The sequence below is a fragment of the Epargyreus clarus genome, unplaced genomic scaffold, assembly GCF_041222505.1.
Source record: "Epargyreus clarus isolate Ecla_fem2 unplaced genomic scaffold, WU_Ecla_fem_2.2 ptg000014l, whole genome shotgun sequence".
NCBI lineage: Eukaryota > Metazoa > Arthropoda > Insecta > Lepidoptera > Hesperiidae > Epargyreus > Epargyreus clarus.
The window spans coordinates 9,371,827-9,389,695 of record NW_027332222.1 but is presented as its reverse complement, the minus strand read 5'-3'; the positions used below and the strand labels follow the sequence as shown (position 1 = coordinate 9,389,695).

Below are 17,869 nucleotides of genomic sequence, written 5' to 3'. Positions count from 1 at the left end.
GATCCTGTACATTGTCCTATCCCCAGACAGATGCCTGTATTTGAATGTAGGCATGTAGGAATTACCTACTGCAAGTATGATTATTACGGATGTGTAACTCACAATTATCCTGAATGGAACAGCACACAATGACTGAATATCTTTAAAAAGACACGACACACATTTTGGCACGTGTCCTATCCGGTGTACAATTGATGTTAATTAGGAAATAGCGGCACACGCGCGCCCGAGTAGGTAGGTACGACCATCTTGAAATATCATGGCAGATTAATCACAATAATTTTGTGTGCTGCGGCTTCAAAATTCATCATTATGGTAGTATTAGTTAAAGTATGATGTATATTTCAAAAGTAAACATACTAATATTTTAGGTATGTTTATAAAGTACCCACATGTTGGTGTTTAATTTTTAATTAATTACTGCGACTCATATCCTCGAGAAGTTACTTAGTTGGAACGCCTAAAATATCTACTTCTATAGTACAAATAGATATCTACAACTATAGACTTGCTGCACTTGAACTACAGATATTATGTTATTTCGATATTTGCTCCTTTGCTCCTTACAGTGATAATGCTGTTAAACACACATAAGTAGTATGTCGTACGGTAGTGTTTTTGCAAATACACTTAATAATCAATCTAACCGATATTTTTACCTACCACAAATTGAAAAATGACAATGTTTCATGAAGATATTGTCAAACGTCGATGTTTGATAGAGATTGTACCTAATACTTATTTATTATTTTGATTTTTATTAAAGACGAGATTAAACGTAAGGTTTCAAACTGGTGAAATTAATAGTATATCAGTTACGAGTACATAGAAATATAATATACTTCTACAAGTTAAATGTAACATAATAAATAATTACAAGCATTATATTCTGAACCAAGATACAAGATCGACAATAATTTTGTAAAATTCTTAACAAACATCTATTTATTGGGCAGTGGTACGCGTGTCTTTTTCTTGCCTTTCTTGGTTTTACCTCCCCAAAAACGCATGAAATCTCTACCAGTACTACTACCTGCCTCTTCCATTTCTTCAATTGAATCTTGGTCTATGTGTATATGTTTGTCCACTCCTAAAACTACTTTACGTCTTTCTTCAACTTCAACCTCTTCATCCCCTGACGAGGGTATAGTTGTAGCTCCCTCTTCAAACCGCAAATGTTTTGAAGTGGTTCCCTTTTGTTCCTGTGGTTCCGAATGAATTTCGCAACTCGTTTTAACTAGTGTATTTCTGGTTGTCGTTGCTGATTTACCTGGACGATCATACTCCGTGCTCTGTAACTCAACTTCTTCGACAGGTAAAAGATTTACTTTTCTATCTCTCGCCGTCTCTAAAGTACCACTCTCAGAACTGGATTGCAAAGATGCTGACATATCTCGTATACGGCGTAAGGTTTTCAATTCATTTGCACTCTGCTGTGGAGAATAGTTTTCTTTCTGATCTGAAATCTGGCGACTCTGATCGTGTCGCGGTCGGTGTTTATGAAGGCTGGATCCTTTAACTTTTCTCAAATAAGCCATTTCCAAGCTATCCCCAGTTTGTATTGATGCATCCCTAGCATTTGGTGCAATTCTGCGCAACTCTGCTTCAGTGAATGAAAACTTTCTCTTAACATCAGAAGCTAAGCTGTGCTCCAGATCTTCCTGCGCTATTATTTCCTCACTAATATGACGTTTAGGCTTTTTACAACGAAAAAAATTTAAACATGTTTTTAAGACACTGATAATTTTATTGTGATCTTCTTTATTCGAGTCTGTAGATAAAATATCGTCGTCAAAAAAGCTGCTATTATAAACCAGTTTGGAACCTCCATCAAAATCCATGGGTGACCGCATGATGCTGTCTAAATATAATCTGTAGGGCAAAACATATTCGATTCAAAACCTTTGATGAACTTTTGACATGATAAGTACATATAATATGAGATAATTAAATTATAAAATAGTTTGTATGATCATAGTGAAACTATACAATTGCATATTTAAGTGTATTCTCATATAGATTTTTATTCGATACATTTGTGAAGTGGATGAAGTTTATATTGAAGTATATAGGATAGGCAACCGTAAAGTATTTAGCTAAATAATTCTCAAAATTATATGTTTCTCTTGCCTTGCACCTAAAACAGGGAAGGGCTGTTGTTAGAACAATACGTGTAAGAAGTATTGTAATGGTGAGGTAAGAGAGACGTAAGTAGTTAGGTACCTAAGGGTAGCTACGCATCTTTGGCTGACCTCAGGCTACTAGTTTTATCTAGTGTTGATTACAGATGGGCAATAATCACTTGTTGGTGGACTGCATGCTCGTTTGCTACTTCTATATTATAAAAGAAAACATATACTTCGAGAAAAGAATGCTACGGCCGTGCCGCTTTGCTTTGGCTCGACTTGGCGGAGGCACTGCCGTGCCTCCAGATCTATGTATAAAGACTTCCTTAATTTTAGTAAGAATGAACAAACTGACATGTTTTCAGATTTATCGGCGTACACGAAGAACGCCTGCGAGACCTTGGGGACGCATCTCCTGAGCCAGTAGTGCACGGAGTACAGCACCGTGAGCACCACCACCAGGAAAGTGCACGCCGCGACCACGATCCTGTACTGGAAGCCCACGTTGTCTCCACACAACAGCCTGTCTTCATCGTATATATCTGTACATATTATTATAATCTGATGTTCATATTTATATTTATATGTGTAAACAAAGGTGCAAGTAATTTCTGTAGGTCGCGGTAGCATCCGAAAATTCTGCCTTATAGGTGTTGTAGGTAAGCTTATATGTTCTAATTGGAAGGATAAAATAATGTTATAGATATAAGAATAATATTTATCCATTTTCAAAGTACTATATATACCATTCAATTTATATATAGGTATTCTTATTTAACTACTGTTATGATTGAAACTTAGTCCTCAGAGGTAGTAACGTATACAATTAACATTACCTGGTCTCGATTGTAGATGTCCACGTCTATGAATATATACATCAGATGGGTTGCTAGTTTATTTGATGCTTTCATCATACTTTTCATGTATGTTGATAACGTTCATACCTATGGTGCTCTACTAAGGTATTTAACATCCTGTGGACAATATATAATACATGTTCTCAGGAATAACCATAAGATCCGCAGTTAGGTACACCGTCGCACGCGTTAATATGGTGCACGCAGACTCGAACCCCGGACACTTGGCACTCCAGGTTAGCGGTGGGGCAACCAGCTGCCCGCGTCACTCGCGACTCTGTCAACACTATTGTCATACTATCCATCTGAAATATATAAAAAAGTTCGAAGCAAAACTCATAGTTGTCATAAGTCTTATGTACATGGTAACAGAGTTATACTGCATCTTTTTTTATAATATTCATGTAGCGAGGACCTAGTATACTTGTTGTAAATGGCATTACATTTGTAACCCCATATCAACCCCATATGCCATATACAATAGGAGTCTTATCTGACGTCGGTGGTCGACTGATCGGCCAAATGGCTTGCTAGCTCTGAGGGCTAAGTTGAAAAACCTCCTGTAAGTGTACCTTATGCTATTGTATGTATTCTACCTTACCCTTTGAACCAGAACACGGTAGCTCACAATACACTTTATACAAATAGATACGGCGGTGGTGCCTCTTCAGTAGCGTTAAGAATGGTTCTACAACTTTTAGCCTAACACTCCCAGGTTTAGGTGGTGTCACGAAAACTAACCTAGAATAAGAAATTTATAGACATACTTCATATAATATAATATATATGTAAATTATAAATAATCAAACTTTTGTTACATATGCCCTTAACCGATTAAACCATTAATACAGTCATACACACTTTTAATTTATTAAAATTCATGTAAAGTTATAAATTATTACAAACCATAAAATTGTTTATGGAAATGATGACACGAGAAGAATTTAAAAGGTAGACGTGTCGAGCCTTGGCTTCGTGGAAGTCGCAGATGTTGAATATTGCTGAGCCGACGTAGCTCCCGAAGTAGCGAAGTGCTACGCGCCCTTGTATCTACGAAATGTAAAATACATCATTAATTAAAAAAATTGCACGCCCATACTTACAAAAAACTATGGAGAAGCCTACAGCATACAGAGATACCTAAAAAGCGTACAGAGAAATGTAGAGCCATCCAAAAATGTTGTAAACACCTAATACGAATATACTATGAAATATTTTAAATGAATATATTCAACGAATTGCGTCATTTAACAAATAGTTTTCTTTTGAATATGACCTGAAACATAGTGATAAGTTTTATTTATAATTTTGTTTTTATGTGGTTAAAGTAGCATATGGAACAGATCACACCTGTTAAGTAAAGATAGAAAATCTTACTTGATTCCAGCAATTTATTGTAATTCTATATGAGAGATAATACATACACGAAAAATGCATATTCAGTCAAAAACGGAAGCTTAAAAAATATACACTCTCATAAAACAAAATGTTAATCTTAAAATATAAAATAAGAATATTAAAAAAATATACATCAATCTTTAACACTACCACACTATAAGTACACTTTGTGTATTCAATGTAATTAAATAAATTACATACAGCTATATAAAGTACTAAAATGTTAAACAATTAGAAATTACTTCGTCGTCTTGTAACTCTACAGATTCAGCCAAATCTTGCGAGTCAAACTTGAAATCACTTATACCACGTGTAGTAAACCCATCTTCTTCCATAGTTATTTGCCGAGGACGATTTTGGTAGATGGGGAGCGCCTTAATATATCGCTTTTTACGCTTAATCCTATTAAATGTAGTACATATTATTTATGAACAATATTATAAAAGGCTATAAAGTAAGAAGACTTCATTTAATCGTAACTCGATGAAAATTTTTCATTTATAATTCATCATTTTCAATAGTTCTAAAAAATTTAAAGCTATATAACTCACTTTTCTTGCATTAGTGTAGTGTACTTAGATTTCTTTCTTGTAATGAATGTGGTATCGTTTTTAAACTGCGTTACATTCAGTAGATCGGCTATTACAGGCGCCACTTGTACCACATTTTCCCAGGATTCATGATCAACCAAAGAACCGACTTCGGATTTCCTTTTAATTAAAAATAATATATTAGGTACACGAAGGATGAATTGGATGAATCATACGTATATCATACATGGAACGGCTAACATTAATGTCCACAAGGTTTTTTAAGAATAAATGTTTTCATTTCGTTTAATGTTGATTAAGAAACATACCTAAAGAAATATAAAATAACATAAATAAATAATTGTCACCTCTCAATTCAAGTCATCGCAATTAAATTTTAAAATCATTTAATAGAGTCATCATAATGTGTTATTGTGTTAATTTCGCATTAAATAACGTACCTAGTATTTTGTTTAATTAGCTCACTTTCGTAATTTTTCAATCTTGAATGTAATACAGTAGTTTTTGATTTAAATTCTGAAAACATATTTATTAATTAAATACTTTAATTTCAACCTCCAATTCCAAGCAATTCAAATAACGTACTCGTTTTATATCAGTAATTGATAGTAACAAGTATTATAAATATCTATTTTACTTTCGACGGAGAATAATCAATATATTTTATGTTAAATATAATTTGTTTAGTTACCTTTCGTTTGTAGGTCTTTGTATATATTTATTGTATTTGTTGTAATTTCCTGTGTAAAATTGTGCTTTGCAGTGTAAAGTCTAGTATTTTCGTTATTGGTCACCAATATTGTATTATTATTTAATATTACTTGTGGGGTTTCAGTTATTAATTTTAGAGTAGAATTCGGTTCATTATTTATAGAGCTTGTTACTTTTTCCGTTATCATCGTATATTTATATAGCAAATCATTACTGCAATTGATAAAAAACAACAAACCTATAGTAGAACAAAATGTATAAAACATATTACATATTTATGTATATTGAATATACCTAATTGAAGTGCTAGATAAATCTGTATCAGTAGAATTTTGAATTTCTGTTACCCATGAGGTAAGCCCGCTGTCTTTTGACGGCTTTGATTCTGATACTGAAAAATTGATAAGTATAGTTAAAATTATACAAGTTTTCCACGATTAAAAAAACGATTGTAGAATATATTGGTATAGTCCATTAATCCTTCAAGGGTTTCTTTCACGTTCAGGTCAACAATAACTTGTGCTGCTGTGTTATGGTTTGACGCATAATACAAATTTAATATACAAAGGACATGTTGCAATTAATATCTCAGAGATAGTATTTTTAATCGACTTTAGCTTGATTCATCTTCCATAGGCGACATTAACCGTAATTGCCTCGAGTAATGACTATAATATTATGTAATTTATTATCTTATTATAATATATTGCTGGTATTATTTTTCCTAGCGAATGTTATTTTACTTATGACTGACTAAAACTTAGGTACACCTACTTAATATGTTGATTTCAATTTTGCGTATTAAGTAAAAAGTTATAGAAATTGGACACTCTATTGCAACAAAGTTTTATATATCTACAAAAATATGTAAAAAAACTTTTAAAATCTTTTTACAGATACATAATTTATATATGTCTGTAAAAAGTTGAATTACCATTAACGATTTCTTTTTCACTCGTAATATTATTTGACAAGGCAAACGGCCCTACATCTTTTCTCTCTCCAGGATCGTTAGTTGAATTTTTAACATTAAGTGACTTTAAGTAACTTTCAAGTTCCTGCCAATCATCAGTGTAATTTTCATATGTCGTTTCTTGCGATTTCTTATTCAATACCGTTGTTGTTAGCGATTTGGTTATAAATTGCGATTGTGTATTAAACTTAAAACGTGTGTTTGAAGTAACTTGATACCTGAAATTTGTGTAAACACCACTATATTATACTAAGATCAAACTTCGTATTGTGGTTATGTTAATATGATTTAATTAGCATTTACTTCATCAACAATACAGTCTTGACTACGTTAATCGCTTTTCCAAATAGGAAAACCCCTAAAACTCACAAGGTGAAGTCACTAAGTTTGAAGGTGGTAGAACCCTTTGTGGTTCGACTCCGGCGGACCCACCGCCACACCTATTTCTACCTAATAACAGCAGTGTTAGGCGCTGCTGTGTTCCGGTTTGAAGGGTGTGGTAAGGGAGATAGACTTTTCCGAGGCGTTCCAGCTTAGGGGTAGCGGCGCATATGTGGCCGACCTCAGGTAGGAATATCTAATCCTATCTGGGGTTGATTACAGATGTCCATGGGCGGCAGTAGTCACTTACCATCAGGTGGACTGCATGCTCGTCTGCTACTCTCATATTATATAAAAAAAAACTACATAACAAACATACATACAGATAGCTTTGTGTATTATATTACATAAGTGGGTAGGTAAAGTAGGTATATCATTCTAAGAGTGTGCAGAGTACAAAACATGTGACAAAAATAAAAAGTTAATAGCATATATATACATGAAAATGTACCCATTATAATAAATTTGCTAAGACGTAGGTACAACCAATACCAATAATATAAATTATATTAAAAAACAGAAAACTCACTTATAATTGCTCCGATTATTAGCAGCAAAAAGCTTTTTACTTTTCTTCTTATACCTAAGTCGCCTAGTCGAATGAAATGGACGATTCGAAAATTTTCTTCTATAATTATTCGTCCTATACATAAGTCTGAAAAATGGCTTTTAATAAATAAATTATATTGATAAGGACATATGATGAATTAAGTAATTAGTATTTTACTTAGATTTAAAAAAGCTTGCTTCTCCTATTTAGCTCATTTGGGGAGAAATAAATTTTGATAAAGAAAAACTAAGTATGTAGTTGTAGGTACTTATACAAGTTAAATAAGGAACTTAAATTCAACACTTAGGTTTAATAAATATTCTTAGGTTTAATAAATATTTGTTTGTGGCTAACGATAAAGCAGACGTGCTACCTGATGGAAAGTAGTCAACGTCACCTATTAACATTTGCAACACCAGAGCAGTCGCCAATGCATCGCCGGCTTTGAAGGAGAGCTCTTTTTGCACCTTTTTTGAAGAGCCCCATGTCATAGCGCTCTGGGAATTCCTCAGGAATAGTACTAATTAAAACCTAATAAACATAACGTAAGATATTACCTGTAGTCTGGTGTTAAACCCTCTATGTTATAGTCGAGTTGATAACGCGGTTCCAAATTTTCGAAATTATCCCGCCGTTGTTCCGTTTTCGAAATCGAAAATTGCACTATCGGCACTACAGTTGTTTCGTAATTAACTCCATTTCTACATAAAATGATAACGATTAAGTTAGGATTAAAACTACTTCGCAACAATCCGCTACAAATATGTATGATGGTATATATTTTTTAAACGATGCAGTATGTACCACCCTCCCTCCCACAAAGGATGCGTGCAGATGCAAAAAATTAAAATATACACCACCATACATACCTCAACCACCACGTGTTTCGCTCCAAAACGGCGCATCATCAGGGTAAGTTGACTCTACGATGGTTAATCGTTAAGTTAATAATAACGATAAGCGTACAGTCAAGTATTATTAAGAAGTTTATTTAATTATAAGTTACTAGTATTAAGAAGGAAAACACTCTACACTTATGGCATACGTTAAGATTCTGTTAAATACATATGGAATAGAACTACCCAGAACTGATATCATATTCAATGTCTAACTAACCCGTATTCGAACCCGGCACAGGCAGTGTCAGGCTGGTGTGGTGATTGCTCCGCCAAGCAAGTTAAACGACTTTAGTAAAAGAAAGTACGATCCGATACGAAATTTAAAATCACCGAACGGACACACAAAATACGTAACTGTTTAATATTACGTTTTTCTATCCTACAATAATTGTCAACTACCCTACAATTATTGTCAACACACAGGTGATGCTATGCTCAATACAAAGGTGATGAGCAGAAGTTAAAAGTCTCAAAAATACCCAGCAGCTATTCAAGGAGATAGGCACCCCTAGATAATCAGACATTAATTAGTAGAAGTACCTTCCTTTAGACTTCCTGACCAGGATCTTTATCCTGTGAGTGCCTTCAACGCCCCAGAACCACCAGTGACCACGTCGAAAAACACTAACATGATACATGATACATGAACAAATTGATTACTTGATTGAACTTTACTTTGGTGACACGTCGTATATCGAATCAAACAGTTCTTCCACTGCGCTGGGTCGCAAATCTGATTTGGCAAACTCTATCGTCCCAGAAACATTGACCAGAGGAACCTCCATCACCACATAATTCCCCTCTGTCTCATCTTCTGGCGAGCTTAGCGATAAAACTTCTTTAGTACTTTTGGTAATTCCTTCTGTTTGTCTGAAAAGTTTTTATTATAATGGTGCTATAGTCTCTTCAGATTTTTAAACTATGTATATGAATTTCGGCTTCTCTATTTTTTTATTAAATGTAGGTGTATATTAATTATTAACTATGATATGCTTAAAGGTTTTAAAAAAACCTCTTGACGAAACCAAAATGTTACTCTAGCTCTTTAAAAAAAATCGTATATCGCATGAAACCAGACAAGATTGAGTTGATGATAATGATATTTTAAACAAATTATGAAAAACATACCCATCATCGGTCGATACTGTGGGTTGGGTAGTTTTGAGCGTGTAAAACGTCTCGTTTCGAGCCTTGTCACTATCCTCTCGGAACATAGACTTGGATATTGCAGCCCAATAGCCGCCGAATGTTTCTCCGATCTCATATATTAATAGCTGTTCAGGGTAGATGTTGCACGACTTTATAAGGCTTTTTTTAGAATTTAACTGGACAAGAAGAATTATGTTACTCCCCGACTCAGTCCTAAAATCACAGATATAGAAGAAAAAGCGAACAATTCCAAAAAAGGCAAGGTTATTTGATGCATTGTTAATCCTAAGGACACTTTACTGCATATAAAAAAAAAAAAACTTTTTATGTAACGTGTTATAAGAGATCAACCATTCTCATTCCCTATGTCGGTATATTAACAGATTCGTTTACAAAACTTGGTACCAAAAAGTTTAGGTGTAAAGAAATACACATATTGTAAAAATGTAAGTATTAAGTAGGTAGGTACACAATGAGGAGACACTATAGTAATATTCGAAACCAAATCTTTAAACGATATTTTCAATAAGTATCTATGTGTTTAATCAAGATGTCTACTGGCATTTTATACCTTATACTTATAGAACAACTGTAAGGCACCTCCAAGCGAGAAAAATGCAAGACTTCAGCGCTAGACTCTGCCACCTGCCTCCCGAGAAACACAGAAGGGACGACGCGACGGCGGCAATGTTCCGACACATCTTTTTGTTGGCCAATTTTTCTTATTAATCTATATGATTCAGCTGTTTGATTCACACATAATATTGCTATGACTAATAAAATATTTTTCATAGTCGATTTTTGAAAACCATGGCCTAATCGATATCGGAATGGAGAGTTTTTAACGCATTCCACGTGTTATTGGCGGAAGTGGATATTTAATTAACTAAACTGTAATTGCATGTTAAGTATAGCAAAACAATAAAGTTTCCTATATGAAATACTTTAATAATTAACTTACTACCAAAAAATATTTAGAATTTGGAAAAATAGTAATTTGTAGTTCAGATTACTGTAAACTATGACTTATATGAGCAGTGATAGCCTAGTGGTTAAGAAACTCGGCCTCTCAATCGAGGGGTCCGAGGTTCGAATCCCAGGCACGCACCTCTGATTTTTCAAAGTTATGTGCGTATTAGAAATTAATTATCACTTGCTAAACGGTGAAGGAAAACATCGTGAGGAAACCTGCATACCTGAGAGATGTATAAAAAAAAAAATCTCAAAGGTATGTGAAGTCTACCAATACGCACTTGGCCAGCGCGGTAGACTATGGCCTAATCCTTCTCATTATCAGAAGTGACCCGTGCCCAGCAGTGGGACAGTAATGGGTTGATGATGACGATGATGATGATGATGATGACTTATAAAATATCGATTATGACACTAAAAATATGAGATAAATCTAACGACAATTCATATGATTGTGATATCGTTTAGCATACACAGCGTGCCAAAGAAATAGGCATACCTACATACATATGAAAAACATTACCGTATGGTACAATCATAGATATATTATCCTACTGACGTTAATATATCTATGGGTACAATCGTAAAAAAGAAAAAACAGTACTGGTTAAAACGAAATTTTAATTAATATTTACCCTTCTCGAACAATAAACTAAAACGAGCCGACAAGCATCCGAAGATGAGGGTCGCGTGACCCGCACCGCATGAAAGCTAAACGCAGGGTCCTCCAACAAAGCGTAGCGACAGTAATATACGAGCACTTATCATAATCTGATATTGCTCTAGTGGCATGTGGGAAATTAGGCGGAAGTCATCCGTAAATACCGGCATCGACGTACATAGTTATTTATCACAGATTTTAACACTTAAATGATAATAGTACACATGCACACGTTTGTAGTAAAAGTGTACGTTACTTAAAATATGTATAAATAAAACACAATTTTATAAAATATAAAATTGTTCTTTATTTTGTTCAGTAAAAGCTCTTTATTCGAGGGGTAAAAGTTCCATAAATATGCCGCGAATAATGCCAGAAACCGTGAATACGGAATGGTCATTTATATGGTATTATACCCCTATAAAATAAAAACAAATATATAAAAAGACCAATTTAATTGAAGTTTTTGAACATTTTGATTAATTATCTTAAGGCTTAGCCATTATTGGCTATTCATTAGGCTATTCATTGAGTAAGGTTGCTTTTTTTCTATTTGTTTACATTCTCGAAAACACAGATCGCGGCGAAGGCGGCTTAGTCGAAATCCTCGGTGAAATCATTTAACAACAAAGCAAAGTTGTAATAAGATATATTTTACTTTTTTTATTAATACATTTGACAACATTTACAAAGGATATTGGGTTGGTAGAATCATTTTATTATTATGTATATATACTTATTAGATCCGCGAATAAAGATTTTTAGGCGCGAATATAGGAATTGGGTCGCATTTTGTTATCCGCGAATAGTGAAAACGCGAATGAAGGAAGCGCGAATAAGGAGCTTTTACTGTATTTTAAACCTTATATATATTATAAAATCCTCGTAGGATGTTTCATATGTAAACTATTGTCACTAGGCGTGGGATGCAGGCCACTGCCTACCTACAATTTGCGCCTTAGAAAAAATGCTAACTGAAAATAAATAAATAATGTTTAAACCAACAAAAACTTGAGTAACAAGCTTGTCGCAATCCACTTAGATTACTTTTAAAATAACTCTAGTCTCTAGAAACAACGTAGCCAAGCGTTATTATAGGGCCTTTGTACCTGTATGTATTTATCTGTCAATACTTAGAATACTTCCTAGCTAAGTCATCTACTGGCGGATTTCGTGGAGAGTAGAGTTACATGATGATGGGAAAGTATATGGAAACATAACATAGTTATTGAGACAGAAGCCGGTTGCTGCAACTCTTTTTGCCCTAGTTATTCTTACGGATGCCTCATAAAGCATAGTCCACTACGCTACCTAGATGGCGGAAGAAAAATATTTATATAAGAGGTAATTAATTAATATATTTTTATAGTTACTCTACCGTGCTTGCCCAAGCTCTATTATAATGCGCTTAAGTAGTATAATCTCACTTGAAAAAATATTTGCTTGCCGTTACGATTTATTTAGTTATTAAGGATTAATATTTTAGTCAGACAACGGAATAGGATTTAGGATACTTAGAGGTGTCTATAAAAATAACCAAAAAATATTAGGTAAAAAAGGAAGAATCTAAGGTCGTTAAATGAAAAAAATCTGATATAAGAAATCAGCTGTTCTCGGCAAAGACTGTCACTGTCTAAATGACAGTTGAAGTTTGATAAAAATGATCCGAAATCCGAATCTGAATGTCGTAACAGTGAGGCAAATATCGATAGTTTGAATAGAAAGTATTCATTAGAAAAGTGTTTATATTTATTCGATAATGACTCTAGCCGAATATGTGGCTTCTCTGTCCCAAAACCCGTACTTCGGTGCCGGTTTCGGGTTATTCGGTGTGGGTGCAGGTGCCGCGATATTACGGAAAGGTTTCCAGACTTCTATGCTGTTATTTCGACGACACTGTATGATAACCCTCGAGGTGCCATGCCGGGATAAATCTTACCAATGGTTACTACAGTGGATCACGCAGAAGGGCGCTAGACAAACCCAACATCTAAGCGTGGAGACGTCATTCCTACAGAAAGACACAGGACAAATAAAAACGAAATATGATTTTATACCGAGCGTTGGCCAGCATTTTTTTAGGTCTCTTATCTCTGTCTATTTATATACGAATTATAAGAGAAATGTTTACTTCTAACATTGCATATTAAATTTATTTATTAGTTAATTAAATTTATACTTACTACTACTACTAACTACTTGTAGCAGATATATGTGTTTAGAATAGTACTCACTTTTAGCAGAAGTATCAATATATATTGAATATTCTACATTATAATGGAAAATAAATGTAATACTTATGAAATACTAATGGCCTAGTGGCATGAATACCAGCCTCACTCTTTAAGGTTTCTAGTTCAATTTCCAGGAGTTTACACTAACAAGTTACTACAAAAAGTATAAAAATATAAGGAAACCAATAACCAGAGTGTTGAAAAAAAACACTCAAAAATATCCAAAATTTACTATGTCACTATATCACTTGTCCTATGTCATTATGTCCCATTTGATTGTAAAGGAATATCTGAGTTTAGTAATGTATGCATGACAGGACAGATAGATGGCTAACATTAAGGTTACTTTTCTTACAGGTACCAAGGAGCATGGATAAAGGTTGACCGTACACGTGAGCAGCAAACACTTGATTTACATATGGGCATTCCATGGGAAACTGTAACTCTTACATCATTTGGACGCAATAAACAACTCTATTATGATATTCTTGAAGAAGGTATAGTAATAGAACTGTACATGTTATGTATTATTTAATGTTAATGATAATTTCTCATATTTTGTATCCAGATATATGACATATGCATAATAGACAGTCATGTAATGTGTAATTGTAAATAAGCTTATAAAAGTATTGGTATCAGTAGATATAGTCTGTGCCAAACTACTAGTCAGCTCGAAGTTGTTGCAAGCATGTGTAGTCATAGAATTTGCTATGGTGATGCGACTCATTTCTATATTCAGAGCGGACTAGCAGCTTCGCGTGGACAATACTAATTATTATAAAAACAAAAATCCTACTTAACCGATTCCGTGCGGATGGCACCACAATTGTGCCACATCCGCATGGAATTGGTTAAAAATATAGCCTATAGTTATTTCCGGGATTTAGATGGACAAATAGTAATTAAATAGTTACATGCATATTGTTATTTATTTTCAGCAAGAACAATGGCTCTGAAACAACATGAAGGTATGACAGTTATGTACACTGCGCTGGGCTCGGATTGGCGCCCATTCGGACATCCCAGGCGACGTCGGCCCCTACACAGTGTCATATTACGTAATGGACTAGCAGAGAAAATATTAGAAGATTGCTTGGACTTTATCAATAATCCACAATGGTATACTGATAGAGGAATTCCTTACAGAAGAGGTATAGTTTCATCACTAGTTCTAACTTGGAAAACTAGAGAGACTATCACTACTTGAATAAGGTTCAGTTAAGATTCATATGAATGCTGAACCTGTCTGTTGTAAATGAACAGCTCAAATGTTACATACGGATAATGTCATGATGTCCAGTATGATGACAATAAATTTGGCCATGAGGTCATAGGCTGACGCACAGGGTTTCACTGCGCCTACCCCATCAAACACTGCTTTGTAACTCCCCCCTCTTAACCAAGCTAAAGTTGCTACCCATCAATTCAAGTCATACTAATAAATTCTGTATTTATAACATTATTGTAAGTTTCATGATAATTTCTTTCAGGGTACCTTCTTTATGGGCCACCTGGGTGTGGTAAATCTTCATACATAATGGCTCTTGCCGGTGAATTAGAATACAATATATGTGTCCTAAACTTATCGGAAAGAGGTCTAACTGATGACAGACTAAACCATCTTCTTAGGTATAACAACTATTTACAATGTATTTAAAAGTTCAATTAATTAATTATTTTATTTACTTATTATAAGAAATGTAAAGTAGTTAGAAATTAATTTTAAAATAAACAAAGTATAGTATATAGTATGTTTATGGACTTTAGCTACTTCAATTGGTTTATATACTGATGTACAAAATTTCCATTGATGGATGTTAATATTTTTTCAGCATTGCACCTCAGCAATCAATAATTCTTCTAGAAGATATAGATGCCGCGTTTGTTTCACGCGAGGATTCAGCAGCACAGAAATCTGCATATGAAGGTCTGAATAGAGTGACGTTCAGTGGACTTCTTAATTGTCTGGATGGTGTTGCGTCCACTGAAGCTCGCATAGTATTTATGACTACCAACTATTTAGAGAGGTGAGTCTATTAATCTATCTTAGTGACACCCAAAACAGTGACAGCTACTATAAATGAGGAAAACATTGTAAATGAACTGTCTTGGCACAGAGATTTCAATAATGTTTAATTGTATGTCATGTCCAATCTACAAGTCATCATACAAAACGAAAAGAAGTTATTATGACTAGGTGGCCCGGCACACGTTGTGCTGCCATATAAATAACAATATGTTAAGGGTGAACAACCCTTATCACTTAGGGGTATGAAAAAAAGATAGTAGCCGATTCTCAGACCTACTGAATATGCATATAAAATTTGGTGAAAATCGGTAAAGCATTTTCGAAGGAGTACGGTAACTAATATTGTGGCACGAGAATTTTATATATAAGATATTATATATACACACTATACTTTCATCTTTAATAATCGAGTGGTACCTAAAATGTTTCATAATACTTAGGTAATCAATTTATAGATTAAAAAAACATGCTAATTTTTTTTACATATTTTTTTTTAATTTCAGATTAGATCCAGCTTTAATAAGACCTGGTCGTGTGGATTTAAAAGAGTATGTGGGATACTGTGACGAATCGCAAGTGGAACTCATGTTTTTGAGATTTTATAAAGACGCATCAGCTGCTCAGATATTTGCTAAAAGGTAATACAGGCACCAATATTTACAATCCATAACTACACATAGTTCATACTTAATTTTCGTATCACATTATAAGTAGTTTATCAAATATACATATTACATAGTTGTCTTCATTGAATAGTCATATTCTTATGCATAAATTCTTCTCAATTTTTGCTTAGAAATATGAAGGTTTAAGTTTATAAGAAAAAAAGCTAACTGAACGATAATTGCCTATATCACGTGGTTCACCTTTTTGATCTAATTAATTCCACTTTTCTGATATCTATCCATTTTCCAATCCAATACCAATATTTTAAGGCTCATATTCCATCTAACGCTGACTTTTCTTGTGGTATAACTTTTTAATATGAGAAAAAATATAGCATATATTGAATATTATAATAATTGTACTTCCAGGGTCTCTGAAAAGAAGAGAGATGTGAGTCCTGCACAAATTCAAGGATATTTCATGTTCCACAAGCATTCAAGCAGTGACGAGGTGTTATCTGATGTTGATAAAATATGGTCTTTGGGATAGTTAAGACATAATCTGTGATATTTTAGAATTAGTTCTTTGAATATAAAATTACAAAAACTATGACCTAAATACTATTACTACCGTTACACCTCTGGTTTCTTCGTGTATCCGATTTGATGTGTGTATCGTGTATCTGAACCGCTCATTACGGTCGGTATACGAAAACTTCGTAAACCAACCGCAGTGTGCGGTTTCAGTAGGTTTACGTTAAAGCCCATTTACTAATCTAATAGTTATTAAAAAAAATTGAAAACCATAAGTCCTTGGTTGGTCATTTATTACAATGATCACTAAAATTGAAAGCTGGTAGAACTCTGTGGTTTGTATTTTTATGTTGTAACAACAATGTTAGGCGCTGCTCTTTTTGTCGGAAGGGAATAGTAAAGGAGAGGCACTTTTAAGACGTTCCAACGTAATTTTCAGGGGTAGCAAAGCATGTGGGAGAATTCAGTTGAGAGTGTAATCTTATTACTTTTTTAAGGGGATTTTGGTGAAAAAAACGTGTTCTCGAGGATCGTGCTGGGATCCCGTTGGCCTAAATGGTTCTACCAGTGATTTACCTCCGCTACACCTATTTATACCGTGAAGGAGTTAGTTTGATACTCCAATATTTAAAAAAAATCAACGGGTTGCATTTTTGATATTTTGCAATGGTTAGGGAATAATTTTGCAATTTATGTGGTAAAATACAATATTCATTTATTGCGCTATCGTACACAAACATGACAGTCTTACGAATTTTTTATCAGGTCACGTGTCCTAACGCTAAGATGTTTTCACTTCAAAAATTGAAATAACTGTAAGAGTGACTTGATTCTTTGAACTGAATATGATTCTGGTGGTCACCTTAAAAATAATAACATCAATAATATTTATGTTTGTAGAAAGAAGGTCGGACGTTGTAGATCTATCATAGACAAATTTTTATAGGTGATGAAAGACTTATATTAATTCTATAGAATTAAATTATCCAAATTGTAGGTGAACACCTTGTAGCGAAGCGCAACAAGCGCACTGAGACTCTACAGGCTCGAGATTGCCTTACCGGCTTTTTTTCGTATGTAGTTTCTTTATCCCATATAGCCATTGTTGTTTCACCGGTGATGAGCAGGAAAAAGCTTAGCCGGGCCAAACCCTTCCCTTTGGTTCATTGACATTTTGTATCCTTTCATACTGACGTGGTGGCCTTTTTGTTCAAAATATTGGAACCATGATTTTTT

General features: G+C 34.1%; 2 protein-coding genes across 2 annotated transcripts; one reads left to right on the top strand and one right to left on the bottom strand.

Moving 5' to 3' along the window:
• Positions 1-815: 815 nt before the first annotated feature.
• Positions 816-10,407, bottom strand: LOC140746834 (uncharacterized). The gene is made up of 14 exons (XM_073078921.1): positions 10,167-10,407; positions 9,575-9,808; positions 9,122-9,316; positions 8,105-8,248; positions 7,527-7,652; positions 6,578-6,834; positions 5,624-5,914; positions 5,373-5,448; positions 4,933-5,091; positions 4,624-4,783; positions 3,890-4,033; positions 3,138-3,288; positions 2,482-2,668; positions 816-1,872 (listed from the first exon to the last, which is right to left on the bottom strand). Exons 1-14 carry the CDS (start codon positions 10,385-10,387, stop codon positions 942-944), a joined length of 3,276 nt encoding a protein of 1,091 aa, XP_072935022.1. The 5' UTR covers positions 10,388-10,407; the 3' UTR covers positions 816-941.
• A 2,441-nt stretch (positions 10,408-12,848) lies between these two features.
• Positions 12,849-16,709, top strand: Bcs1 (mitochondrial chaperone BCS1). Its single transcript, XM_073079968.1, has 7 exons — positions 12,849-13,310; positions 13,820-13,959; positions 14,404-14,616; positions 14,956-15,094; positions 15,298-15,492; positions 15,998-16,132; positions 16,529-16,709. The coding sequence occupies exons 1-7, from the start codon at positions 12,988-12,990 to the stop codon at positions 16,647-16,649; spliced, it is 1,266 nt and encodes a 421-aa protein (XP_072936069.1). The 5' UTR covers positions 12,849-12,987; the 3' UTR covers positions 16,650-16,709.
• Positions 16,710-17,869: the final 1,160 nt, after the last annotated feature.

Bases quoted from the DNA above. Each gene is read 5' to 3' on its own strand.
- LOC140746834 (XM_073078921.1), bottom strand. From the start codon at position 10,387: ATGAAAAATATTTTATTAGTCATAGCAATATTATGTGTGAATCAAACA. The intron at 8,249-9,121 runs GTAAAGTTCAAT...CATTTTATGTAG, and splicing joins ATATACGACGTGTCACCAAA to AAATGGAGTTAATTACGAAA. The intron at 4,034-4,623 runs GTAATTTCTAAT...TACATTTCGTAG, and splicing joins TAGAGTTACAAGACGACGAA to ATACAAGGGCGCGTAGCACT.
- Bcs1 (XM_073079968.1), top strand. From the start codon at position 12,988: ATGACTCTAGCCGAATATGTGGCTTCTCTGTCCCAAAACCCGTACTTC. The intron at 14,617-14,955 runs GTATAGTTTCAT...AATTTCTTTCAG, and splicing joins AGGAATTCCTTACAGAAGAG to GGTACCTTCTTTATGGGCCA. The intron at 15,095-15,297 runs GTATAACAACTA...ATATTTTTTCAG, and splicing joins AGACTAAACCATCTTCTTAG to CATTGCACCTCAGCAATCAA.